This window comes from Setaria italica, chromosome V (genome assembly GCF_000263155.2).
Source record: "Setaria italica strain Yugu1 chromosome V, Setaria_italica_v2.0, whole genome shotgun sequence".
Taxonomy (NCBI): domain Eukaryota; kingdom Viridiplantae; phylum Streptophyta; class Magnoliopsida; order Poales; family Poaceae; genus Setaria; species Setaria italica.
The window spans coordinates 29756260-29768868 of NC_028454.1; the positions used below are offsets into that span (position 1 = coordinate 29756260).

A 12609-nucleotide genomic window follows, 5' to 3' on the forward strand; every position below is an offset into this window, starting at 1 on the left:
ATCCACTTGTCATCTTGTCGTCCCCTTCTGCAAGTTCTCCCTTCTCCCTCTTCCTTTCACTAGATGAAAAGTTGTTCTAGGAATTGGGCAGACGCTAGGTGACGGCATCTTTATTTCCCCTGCCTTCCTGCCTTCCCATTCTCCCTTCACTCGAAGCGCCACCTTGTATTTTGGGACATCCATAACCCCCCTGACCCTTGGGTTTCCCTCCATTTTTAAGAAGATGTCCCAAGCTATCAATGCATTGGAAAACAGAATGAGCTCCCACATGGACAAAACCAGTATGTCCAACCCAGGTTATTGGTCCTTGAAGCTTAAATGTCTGTTCATTTTGAAATTCAAAATCCCTTGCTTCCTTTGCTATTGGGCTACCTTCAACAGAAGCTTCGCCAATTGCCAAGGCTTTCGATTCATCATCCAAGAATGACTCCAGACGCATGTTTTATTTTGGTACAATAGATGCCCTGAGATCTTTCACCAACATGTCCCATAGTGACAGTTTCAGTGATTGATCTCTTTTTAGCAACGGTCCTTTTCATGGTTTGATCTTCCTCTCAGTAGTCCTTATTTTACTATTGTCCTTCTCTTTAGACTTATGTGATATTGTGAATTTGTAGCCCATCTCCATTTTCCTACTACTTGGGAGTGTTTCTCTATGCACCATTGATATCTCACACCCCTCTATGGTTAAATGGGATTTCTTATCTCCATTTTCAACAGAAATGTCACCCTCAAGCTCATCCTCCGAGCTTTCCTTATCTGCTAATGGCCAGAAGCGGGATCCATTCCCTATCTTTCTTAGCCCAAGCAGCGGGTCTGGTGACCTTCTGTAACTCTGTTCTTTCAAATTGGCAAAACTCACGCTTCCCGTTCTTCTTCTGTCAGACACAACCTCTGGCTCATCTTATTCCTCCTCAACTCCTACATCCAGGATCTTATCTAGCTTTACTAAATGTGAGGGTCTTGGTGCCAGCGTTAGTCTCCGTCGACGAGGTCTAGCAACAAGGTCCTGGTTTCTTTCACAGCCTCTCCCCCATGTGCCCTCTAACTCGTGGCCCAGCCACACCCGCAAAACGTCAGGCAGCTTGCACGCAATCCACTGAGGGAGAAGAGGAAGCACCAGATAAGAGTGAGGAATGTTGTGTTACCTGGTCATACCGTCCTGCGGTGAAGGCGCGCTCCTGTTCCCGCAGTTGCTCGTCGAAGAGCGCATCCTCAAAGTCCTCCTCGTCGTCCCCTTCCTCTTCCACTGTCCTCTACTTCTCCCCCTCGGTATCGGCATTCTTCCCATCCTTCGGCTCCATCGTCTTCCCCTCCGTACCGGAAGTCTTCTGCTCCATGGTGGTCGACGAGGGCGGGATGTGCGCCGTCTCCCCCATCAACCTCCGCGTCATGCTCGACGGGGACTGCCGGCGTGCGGTGCTTCGCCTTTTCGGGTTTGGGCTCACCCATCTTCCCCATTTTGTATGGCTACCTAGTTTCCTTAATATTAATTTCCATAGGAAGAAAATTTTTAGTAAGAAAATTTCCATAGTAATGCAGTGCAAGGGGATACACATCTCTATGACAAACAAGGGTTCATTGGAAGCTAATAGTAAGAAAATTATAAGAACGACATAGGGGAGAGGTCTACCATCGGTTACCTTGGTGAACCAACTATAGAAGAAACAACCTATGTACATTCCAATCTACTCACGAGTTGTCAGTACAAATCAGCCTCCATTCATTGTTGGAATTGGGAACCATCAGCAACAACCGTTTTCTAGGGCCAATTTTTGAGTCCCACATATATCAGAGCCAGTTGTTAGTTATAAACTGGCTGTCAACATCATTTTTGATTTTCCAAGACCAAATATGGTTTTATGAGCTGTCACTAGATAGGTTCACTGTAGTAGTGTTCTAGAATCTCGAATGCTGCAAGTTTTGGAAGCCAAAAACAGATGTACAATCTTATGATCTCTGATGAAAAGGTGCCTAATACAATGTTGGCCAAAAACTTCTAATCAGGTGAAGCCAAGCCCAAGCCCAAGCCCGCCCGAAAGTGCTAGGGCCCAAGCTTGGGCAAAGGTTTTTGTGTCCTATATGAATTTGGGTATTCCCTTGTTCAGCTATATAGGCTCAGAGTGTTGTTGTTAATCACCATCCATATACATTTTGTTGGATATATAAGCACTTTTAGTTTTAATTTAATCCAGAAATAAATCATGAATATGATGAATAGATAGCAGATTAAACTAGACATGTCTACGCAAGATCTATACAAATCTATCATTGCAAATAGAATCACATATTCTACCATACTATCCAGTGCTATCAGACTGCAACAGATCATTATAGCTAGTATGGAAGACATAATCTGAGATAAGAAATCGTAAGTTTCTTTCTTGATGAAGATCGGCTCCTGGACGACTACCAGGTACAGGAGGCGACGACGATCAGCAGCCTGACGTTGTTCGTGACGGCGAGTGACGCCCGAGTGACGAAGAGGTAGACGAGCCGTGGTGAAGGAGTTGACGAAGAACTTGACGAAGCGGAGGAAGCGATCAAGCAGTCATGCAGAGCGCTTCCCAAAAACCTCATTCGCCCTCTCCCGGTGCAGGATCGCTGAAGACGACGGTTCCGGAGACCTGCTCTCCCAATCGCCGGTGCACGCCGACAATCGGGATGGAGTAGACTACGGTGGCGGCGTAGCAGCGAGAGGAGGCAAAAACCCTAGCTCGAATAGATCTGTTTTCAGTAGAGACCGTAGGTTGCATATATAGGAGAGCTCACAATTCTCACGTCGCAATCGTGATCTAAACCGATTAGGATTCCATATATCTCGCTGACTTAAGGACCAAGTAACCAAAAAATAAAACAGCAAAAGGAAGCCACGCCCCGCAAGGCGAGGGGCTGGGTTTTGGCGGACCATTCACGCAAGTGCCGCACGCCCGCGCCCTTCGCCCGGCCCAGCCTCAGCCCAATGAGGCGTGGGCAAGGCGTGGCGAGCGAGCACGTGTGGAGCTCTCCTTCTCTCCCACACACATAGCTTGGAGGAGTGGAGACAACTTCCATATTTAAGTTGGTCATCCCTCTCCTTCACTAGCAATGTGGGACTAAAGACTTGCAGCACTACACCTCTTGTCCATATGGATCTTTGAGATTTATTTGGAATTCTGAAATTACTATGGGCTAGGCCCATTATTTCAACACATTTCTTGAGCCAAGCAACACACTAGAGATAAAACAACAGGCATACGTACCTGCAAACGTAAGTTTGTAGATTGTTCAAATGCACCCTGTCTATTATATCCACATTCTCTAGAGAAACAAACGATAGCAACAAACGTTGTGTCCTCTCTTAGGGGGAACATCTTAATTAACGCGATTAGCCTTGTTGGTCTTCTCGGCGAACTTGCGCCACACTTGGTAGAGATGCAATCAGCAGCTCTTGCTTCAGCTGGCATTTTTTGTACGGCGCATGTTATTCCACAAACCAAGCGTGGCCGACAAGAAAATAGACACACACCAACCATCGGCTAAAGGAAAACTAGGGAAAACATGTGATGCCAACGGAGCGCGCCAATCGCCAGCCGGCGACTCGACCCGTGCCGGCCGATAGGATCGGAGGTTCACGGTGCGGCCTGCCACTGCTCTCATCAACACCGTCAAGGAGCACGGTACGATCATATCGAAAGTCCCCCGTAACCTTTCATCTGTCCACGTCCATCAATTGTTCAGTACTGCCGGAAATATATCTGTCGACTTCGTGAAATAAGCTGTTTGCTTCCGACGTTAACATTGAGGTTGACGTCGCTTGACTACTGATGTGAATTATTGGCGACTTCAATCCTTCTTCAGGGCTCCATAAGCGACTTGTCTCTGTGTCCTTGGTTTTAGTGACAAGTCTCGAGAGAAGTGATCAAGCTCGTCTCCCTAAATTTCTCTATTCCCCTAATAAGATAGAATGTTCCCTAATATTAAATCGAATTGAAATTCTAATTTTATTATACTCCATGAAACACAAATATAGAAGCTTACACATGCGCGCGCACACTTACACCTATGCACTCACTCACTCAAACCGCATCTCCCATCCATTAGAACCTCTAAAAGATTTGTGGGCTATGGCAATAGATTTTGAGATCAATGAAGTTACCACGTGGGTCTCGTGGATCTCCCATCCAACAAAGTGTCATAAAAGGAACGATAGTTGAACTCTGTGTCAAATAGGGAATTAAAATTTTTTGAGAGCCAAGAAAAGAACTAGTAGTTTTTCTGGTGTCAAATAGGGAATTGTCTCTTAGAAGAACTAGTCCATCAACCCGTGCTCCCGCATGAGCTATCATTTTTAAAAGCTATTGTATTTGAAAAGAAATAGTTTAGGATCTAAAAAAATTCCTCTTGATTATAATATTTTTGCCCGAACATAGCATAAACCGGAAGCCTCGATGCGGCACTCGGCAAAGGCCTTTTTTTTTTTCAAATTTTCAAACCGTACCTTCGCCTACGGAGTGGGCCTGTGGAAATGTTCGCCGAGTGTTGAACACTTGACACTCGGCAAAGCACAAAGTACGCGTGTAAACCTTCACTAATATGTTTTAGTAATTTTTTGTCCGTAAACTTTGCAAAAACCTAAAAATCACTAAACAATGCCTATTTTATTTTTCTACTAATATTATTCCATTATTTCATGGATTTATAGCTCATATTAAATTTATATCTATTAAATTTATATAATTGCAATTAATAAATAAAATTATCAAATGGATCCGAAAAATTCTCAAAATTTGACATGAACCAATCTATATTGTCTATGGCCTATAAAAAAAATTTGAACTCAATGCCAAATTCAAGTATTAATTTGACTCAAAATTTTACCGGATCCTTCCAACTTCTACAAATCCTCTCCGAAGATGCTTCGATTTCTAAGTATCATATGTCAAAATTTGTGCGAAACCTTCTCAATTTTTTACCACAGCCTCCACATATGAAATCATGGCATCTTGGCAAATCTCGTGATTTTCAAACTTCGTTTGTATTTTTGAGAATTAAAAAATCATTCGGCCACACGTTCGTGGTCGTGTTTTCTTAACAAAATGTTCGAAATTTCTTTTCATTTCCCGGATGAGACCTCAATTCAGACTCATTAACATGAATATGATTTTTCCACTCATATTATTCCATTATTCCAATCACTTGCAGTTCAAATTTGACTTAAATCAACAAATTACTCTAAATGAAATTAATTCATTAAATATAGCAAACAGGTCAAGAAATAGACCACTTTCTAACATGCAGTGCCAAATGTCATACGTGGGAGTACAAAAAGTGTGGAGGGTGGAGGAGGGAAAAACTGTTTTGTTTTGCCGAGTGTCGCAAAAAACACTCGGCAACTATTCATGTTTGCCGAGTGTTTAAAACACTCGGCAACTATTCAGTCTTTGCCGAGTGTCGACGGCGGCACTCGGCAAACGTGTAACTTTGCCGGCAAAGGACTAACGTCCGGCACACCCCCCTAACGGACGCTAAGAGTTGCCGAGTGTCAGTTGTTTGCCGAGTGTCGGGTGGGATTTTTGCCGAGTGTATAATGTTTGCCGAGTGTTTTCGGATTGACACTCGGCAAGCGTTTGCCAAGTGCTCGAGAAAGCACTCGGCGAATAGAAAATACTCGGCAACTTTACTGTTCCCGTAGTGATGGAACACAGTTCCTGTATCCGGTTTCTACTGCAGCACCATTTTCGGATACTTGTTTTGTTATATATAATTACATATATGTTATCGGATCGCAGAGCTTGGATATTTTTTTATTTTCTAAAAAGAATATTTGTGGTGCTAATGAAGAATTAATCAAAATATCTTCTTTTCCCCAGGAGAAAGTGACATAGTAACATGTTTTCCATGATGCAACGTGACATTTTGTTTTCCCCAAGACGTGAGATGACGTGACAACGTGACATCTTTCTTTTTTCTAAAAACGTGAGGCAATGTGATATTAGGGTGGTGTTTGGTTGGGCAAAATGTAACGCAATTGGATTACAATGTTTGTTTGTACCAGTCAATAATTGGTTATTAACATTGTAATCAAATCCCATCACTATACAAGCTTGTTACCACCCTTTCCCCTTCGTAATCAGAAAACACATTATCTGATGGTGTTACCATAGTTGAACCAAACAAAGAGTGTAATCGCCCATTCCGTAGTTGAAAGCACCCTATCGTTCTCGAACCAAACACCACGCATCGTGACAGATACAAATTACTTACTACTCTAGATAAAACTTCATAATCTATTCTCTAGATGAAACTGCATACTGTGTTTTGTTTCTCCGTGCTTGAGGAGCTGCTTGATTGCCACGATCTGAAATGCCCGGCGTTTGTTTCTCTCTGTGCGCGAGGAGGAGATGCATGATTACCATGAAATTTTTTCTAATTTTTTTCTTGAGGAGCCTAGCTTAATTGGTTTGTGCACCCTAACCACTCAGGTTCGAGTTCCCTCATTCGAATTTTGGTGCCTATTTTCTTCTTCTTAATGAAAAACCTATAGTTCCTCCTAGGTTGTATCTAATTTTTATTTTATTTTTTTTAATTATTTCAAGGTTTCATTTATTATAAAAATTGACAGTTGTGATTTGTTTCAAGCTCATACCTCCTCCTAGGAGGTGATCGGAGTACTGTAGCAAAGCCCGCTAATGAAACGCACGAGCTCTGGCTCGTTGTGTCACGTGCATTATCCAGATACTGCTCACTGTCCGGCCATCTACTTCTTTCCTTTTTTTTTCTTTGTGAGGGCTGTCCATCTTTGTCGAGCTGAGCATCAAGTGCATATATACTGTAAACTGTTGCAGTAAAAAAATTCCAGTGGCAGCGCCTGCAACTGCAACTGCACCATCTGAACTCAACATACTTATATACAGGTTGTTCCGAGTTCGGTGTCACCACGTGATCCACGCATGAATCAGTCAAGATAACGTGCCATGTCTACCTAGCTGCTAGCCATTTGGACACCCAACACATACTCCAACATTCAAAATATAATTGCAAACATATTTGGCCCACTATTACTATCATGTTGTACAAAACTACAACTATCTTTCTGATCACTGGGACGCCACTTGTTACACACGTTGTGGACCCACCTAGCAGCTTTGGTCTCATGTGAAGCTTCCCGTTTTCCAAGCATTCATGCAACTGAGACTGGCGCCATAGGCTCAGTGGGAAAGTTGTAGCTTAGTGCAACCTACTATTGAATATAATAGCTGTAATTTTCTAAAATAACAGTCAAACGTTGTAAACTCTTCGTACAGCATGTAGTAGTGAAATAGTTTAGGATCTAAAAAAATTCCTCTTGATTATAATATTTTTGCCCAAACATAGCATAAGCCGGAAGCCTCGATGCGGCACTCGGCAAAGGTCTTTTTTTTCGGATTTTCGAACGGTACCTTCGCCTGGGGAGTGGGCCCATGGAAATGTTTGCGGAGTGTTGAACACTTGACACTCGGCAAAGCACTGCTTTGCCGAGTGCCTCCATGCGACACTCGGCAAAGTACGCTTATATTTCATGTGTAAACTTTCACTAATATGTTTTAGTAATTTTTTGTCCCTAAACTTTGCAAAAACCTAGTCAAAATCACTAAAAAATGCCTATTTTATTTTTCTACTAATATTATTCCATTATTTCATGGATTTATAGCTCATATTAAATTTATATCTATTAAATTTATATAATTGCAATTAATAAATAAAATTATCAAACGGATCCGAAAAATTCCCAAAATTTGACATGAACCAATCTATGTTGTCTATGGCCTATAAAAAATTTTTTGAACTCAATGCCAAATTCAAGTATTAATTTGACTCAAAATCTTACCAGATCCTTCCAACTTCTAAGAATCCTCTCCGGAGATGCTTCGATTTCTAAGTATCATATGTCAAAATTTGTGCGAAACCTTCTCAATTTTTTACCACAGCCTCCACATATGAAATCATGGCATCTTGGCAAATCTCATGATTTTCAAACTTCGTTTGTATTTTTGAGAATTAAAAAATCATTCGGCCACACGTTCGTGGTCGTGTTTTCTTAACAAAATGTTCGAAATTTCTTTTCATTTCCCAGATGAGACCTCAATTCGGACTCATTAACATGAATATGATTTTTCCACTCATATTATTCCATTATTCCAATCACTTGCAGTTCAAATTTGACTTAAATCAACAAATTACTCTAAAAAAAATTAATTCATTAAATATAGCAAACAGGTCAAGAAATAGACCACTTTCTAACATGCAGTGCCAAATGTCATACGTGGGGAGTACAAAAAGTGTGGAGGGTGGAGGAGGGAAAAATTGTTTTGGTTTTGTCGAGTGTCGCAAAAAACACTCGGCAACTATTCATGTTTGCCGAGTGTTTCAAAAAATACTCGGCAACTATTCAGTCTTTGCCGAGTGTCGATGGCGGCACTCGACAAACGTGTAACTTTGCCGAGTGTCTGCAACGGACACTCGGCAAAGGACTAACGTCCGGCACACCCCCTTAACAGATGCCGCACGTGCCGGTCACGTGGTTAAGAGTTGCCGAGTGTCAATTGTTTGCCGAGCATCGGTTGGGAGTTTGCCGAGTGTTTTTTTTTGACACTCGGTAAATAGGATTTTTGCCGAGTGTTTTCGGATTGACACTCGGCAAACACCTCGTTTGCCGAGTGCCCGAGATAAAGCACTCGGCGAATAGAAAACACTCGGCAACTTTACTGTTTCCCGTAGTGTTCCTCTAATTAAATTTCTTTTTTCATTTCTTCATATACAAGTAGAGTTTCATAAATAAAAAAGCAGCTTGAACTAAACATATATACTCCCTCCATTCCAAAATGTAGGTCGTTTTGGCTTTTCTAAATATGTAGATTTTGCTACGTATATAGACATAACTCTATATTTAGATGCATAGCAAAATCTATGTATCTAGAAAAGCTAAACAACCTACATTTTAGAAACGGAGGGAGTACTCAACATCTTAATTAAAGCGATTGGCCTTGTTGGTCTTCTCGGCGACCTTGCGCCACACTTTGCAGATGCAATGCACTCAGCAAGTCGCTTTTTCAGCTGGTGTTTTATTGTGGTGCACCTTATTCCACAAACCAACCGTGGCCGCCAAGAAAACTTAGACATCAACTGCAGTCTACAGATTAAGAAAAAAGCTAGGAAAAATATGTGATGCCAACGCAGCGCGCCAATCACCGGCCGCCGACTCGGCCCGGGACGATAGGAGTTCCAGGTACGGCCTGCCGCTACTTATACCGCGCTCGCTGGTCATCTTCCTCACTATGAAGTTGTGGATCGGACTTGTGGTTGCCGCAGCCCGAAGGACGCATATCCCCGGAAAGGAAAGGATGGACGACATCGTCGTAGCAGCTGCAGCAGCTTCGCCATCGCCGTGGAGCCTTCTCCAGGGGCTCCTCGCCCTGCTCGTCGTGTGGGGGGCCTACCGGGCCGCCGAGAGATACTGGCTGCGGCCGCGGCGGCTCGACCGGGCGCTCCGGGCGCAGGGGCTCAGCGGCACTGAGTACCGCTTCCCGGCGGGCGACCTCCAGGAGAACGCCCGGCTCAACGATGAGGCGCGGTCCAGGCCCATGCCGCAGTGCCATGACGTTGTTCCCCGCATCATGCCGCATCTCTTCGACACTGTCAAGGAGCACGGTATGTCGAGAGTCTCCCATAATCTTCTCGTTTGTTCACGTCCATCAGTTGTTCAATAATCAGTACTAGCATAAAATCTTTGAGACGAACCTAGTTGCATATAAGAATTCGTTGAATAAGTTTGGCTTCCGATGTGATTATTGTGGTTGACGTTGCTTGGCTAGTGCTGCGAATTATTGACCACCAGATAGCAACTTTCCTTTTTCTCCAGAGCTCCACAACTGTCCGTCACTATCTCCTTCAGTTATTAAACAAGTTCAGGCAGCAGCCGTCATGCTAATTTCCCTAAATTTCTCAATTATTCCTTACGCAATTGAAAGTTTCTATTCAAAGATCGAATTGCTTTTCTTTTTCTAAAACACAGTGTTCCAGCTTTCGTTTTCTCAAAAAAAAACTCGGAGGGCGCCAGTAAGACCGGTAGGCCGGTTTTCGGCCGAAATTTTTGTAATTGTACCAAAAGTTGACTAAAATTGAAAACTCGAATGAATTCCATCCGAAACATTACCGGTCATGACTGGTAGGATTGAAAATCGCCGGTTTTTGGCCGAAATTCTGAACTCTGAACACAGTACAAATGCAGATCTTAGGTGTACACATTCATACCCATGAATGCACGTATATAAAACTACCCTTATATATTAGCACATCCGAAAAAATTGTATATGCGGGATCTTGATATCAACAGTCACATTTATTTCTGAAATAATTTTTAGAAAATGCCAGCATGAGTTCAGAATTTGAACCTTGATATAGTATGTTAAACCATAAGAAACCGTATCAATTCGTTTGAACTGAATCGTAGCTTTAACTGCACAAATGCTTAACTGCAGGCAACGTTTGCATCACCTGGTTTGGCCCAATCCCCAGGGTGATCATCACGGAGGCAGAGTTAGTCCGAGACATCCTATCAAACAAGTTTGGTCACTTCGAGAAGTTCACTAACAAGCGTCTGGGGAAGTTGCTAGCGCTTGGGCTTGCGAGTCATGACGGCGAGAAATGGGCAAAACACAGAAGGATCCTGAACCCTGCATTCCATCTCGAAAAGCTCAAGGTATCAAAATAGTCCTGCTGCAACTCTACAGGCATTCACTTTCAGTTTTGAACAGCCTCAAGCATATAGATGCGCGCTTACTGAAGTTAGTTTTCAGCGCATGCTGCCGGCTTTCTCGACGTGCTGCACCGAGCTGATAGATCGCTGGGAGAATAAACTCGCTGGTTCTGACGGGTCATACGAAGTGGATATCTGGCCGGAGTTTCAGAACCTCACCGGAGACGTGATCTCCCGCACGGCGTTCGGCAGCAGCTTCATGGAAGGGCGGAGGATCTTCCAGCTTCAGGCAGAGCAAGCAGAGCGAATAATCAAGGCCTTCCAGTATATGTACATCCCAGGCTTCCTGTAAGCACCTTCTGATCCTTTGAAGAAACATAAGCTGATAAGCACCGTACCATTGCTTAGCTATATAGCCTCTGCTGCAGGTTCTTGCCGACACAGAACAACCGGAGGATGAAGGAGATCAACGGGGAGATCGAAGGGATTCTAAGAGGCATGATCGAGAAGAGGGAGCGCGCAATCGAGAACGGTGAAGCCAGCGGCAACGACTTGCTCGGCCTGTTGCTGCAGTCCAACATGGATAGCGGGAAAGGCAGCCTGAGGATGAGCACGGAGGACATGATTGAGGAGTGCAAGCTCTTCTACTTCGCGGGGATGGAAACCACGTCGGTGCTGCTCACGTGGACTCTCGTCATCCTTGGCATGCACCCCGAGTGGCAAGACAGAGCGAGGGAGGAGATCCTCAGGGTGTTCGGCAAGGACGACAAGCCCAATTTGGACAGCCTGAGTCGACTCAAAACGGTATGTGTGGTGAAAAATAATAAATTAGCATAAAATTCGTGCAAGTTTGCCTCAAAACCTTTACACATCAACTGCTAACGATGGTTCTCTTTGTTATCCAGGTGACGATGATACTATATGAGGTGCTCAGGTTGTACCCGCCGGCAGTCACGCTAAACCGAAGAACGTTCAAAGACATGCAGATTGGAGGCATCACATACCCTGCAGGGGTGATCCTCGAGCTTCCAATAATCGTAGTTCACCACAACCCCGATGTGTGGGGGACGGACGCTCATGAGTTCAAGCCGGAGAGATTCGCTGAGGGAATCTCAAAGGCGACTAAGGACGACCAGCCGGCGTTCTTCCCATTCGGGTGGGGGCCAAGGATCTGCATCGGCCAGAACTTTGCGCTGCTTGAGGCCAAGATGGCCCTGAGCATGATCCTTCAGCGCTTTGAGTTCCAATTGTCACCTTCTTACACGCATGCACCGTACACTGTCATTACGCTGCATCCTCAGCATGGTGCGCCAATTATAGTCAAGAAGATCTGATCGTCTCGAACTTCGGTCTTCGTCGATGAGTATGTCACAGTACAAAAACTTGTATGAGTATTAGGGGAGTTTTGTGTATCTAAACATTGAGGTGGAAATAAATGGTAGGAGATATATGCTTTGCTGTTAACCTCTTGGTCGAGATATAGTCCAAACCAAAGAATTACCGCATTCTTTTGCTAGCAGTGTAAACCAAATATGTTCACGAGATAAACAATTGTAAATTGCATTCATGTAGTTTTGGTTTCAAATTATTATCAACGATCTTTTTTTAGATAAAGAAAAAAAATGTTCCGCTGCTACTCGTTGGTCCTCACATGGAGGGAAATACACCTAAGATCTAATATTTTGAGCCAGCTCAAACTCCGTTCGATACTAAGGTGTATCGTTCGAAGTACTCCTCCTAATATCATTTTGTGGTTAGTGCGTGTATCATACTAATCCTGGGAGCTGATATACTATGGGGGGTGTTTGGGAACACCATGCTAAACTTTAGTACCTGTCACATCGGATGTTTGGATACTAATTAGGAGTATTAAATATAGTTTAATTACAAAA

At 43.5% G+C, this 12609-nt stretch overlaps 1 protein-coding gene across 1 annotated transcript; it reads left to right on the plus strand.

The window, feature by feature from the left end:
* The first annotated feature begins 9287 nt into the window (after positions 1-9287).
* LOC101759216 (cytochrome P450 72A13) lies at positions 9288-12302 on the plus strand. Its single transcript, XM_004969176.3, has 5 exons — positions 9288-9669; positions 10500-10720; positions 10818-11065; positions 11146-11521; positions 11623-12302. The coding sequence occupies exons 1-5, from the start codon at positions 9297-9299 to the stop codon at positions 12049-12051; spliced, it is 1647 nt and encodes a 548-aa protein (XP_004969233.1). The 5' UTR covers positions 9288-9296; the 3' UTR covers positions 12052-12302.
* The last annotated feature ends 307 nt before the right edge of the window (positions 12303-12609 follow it).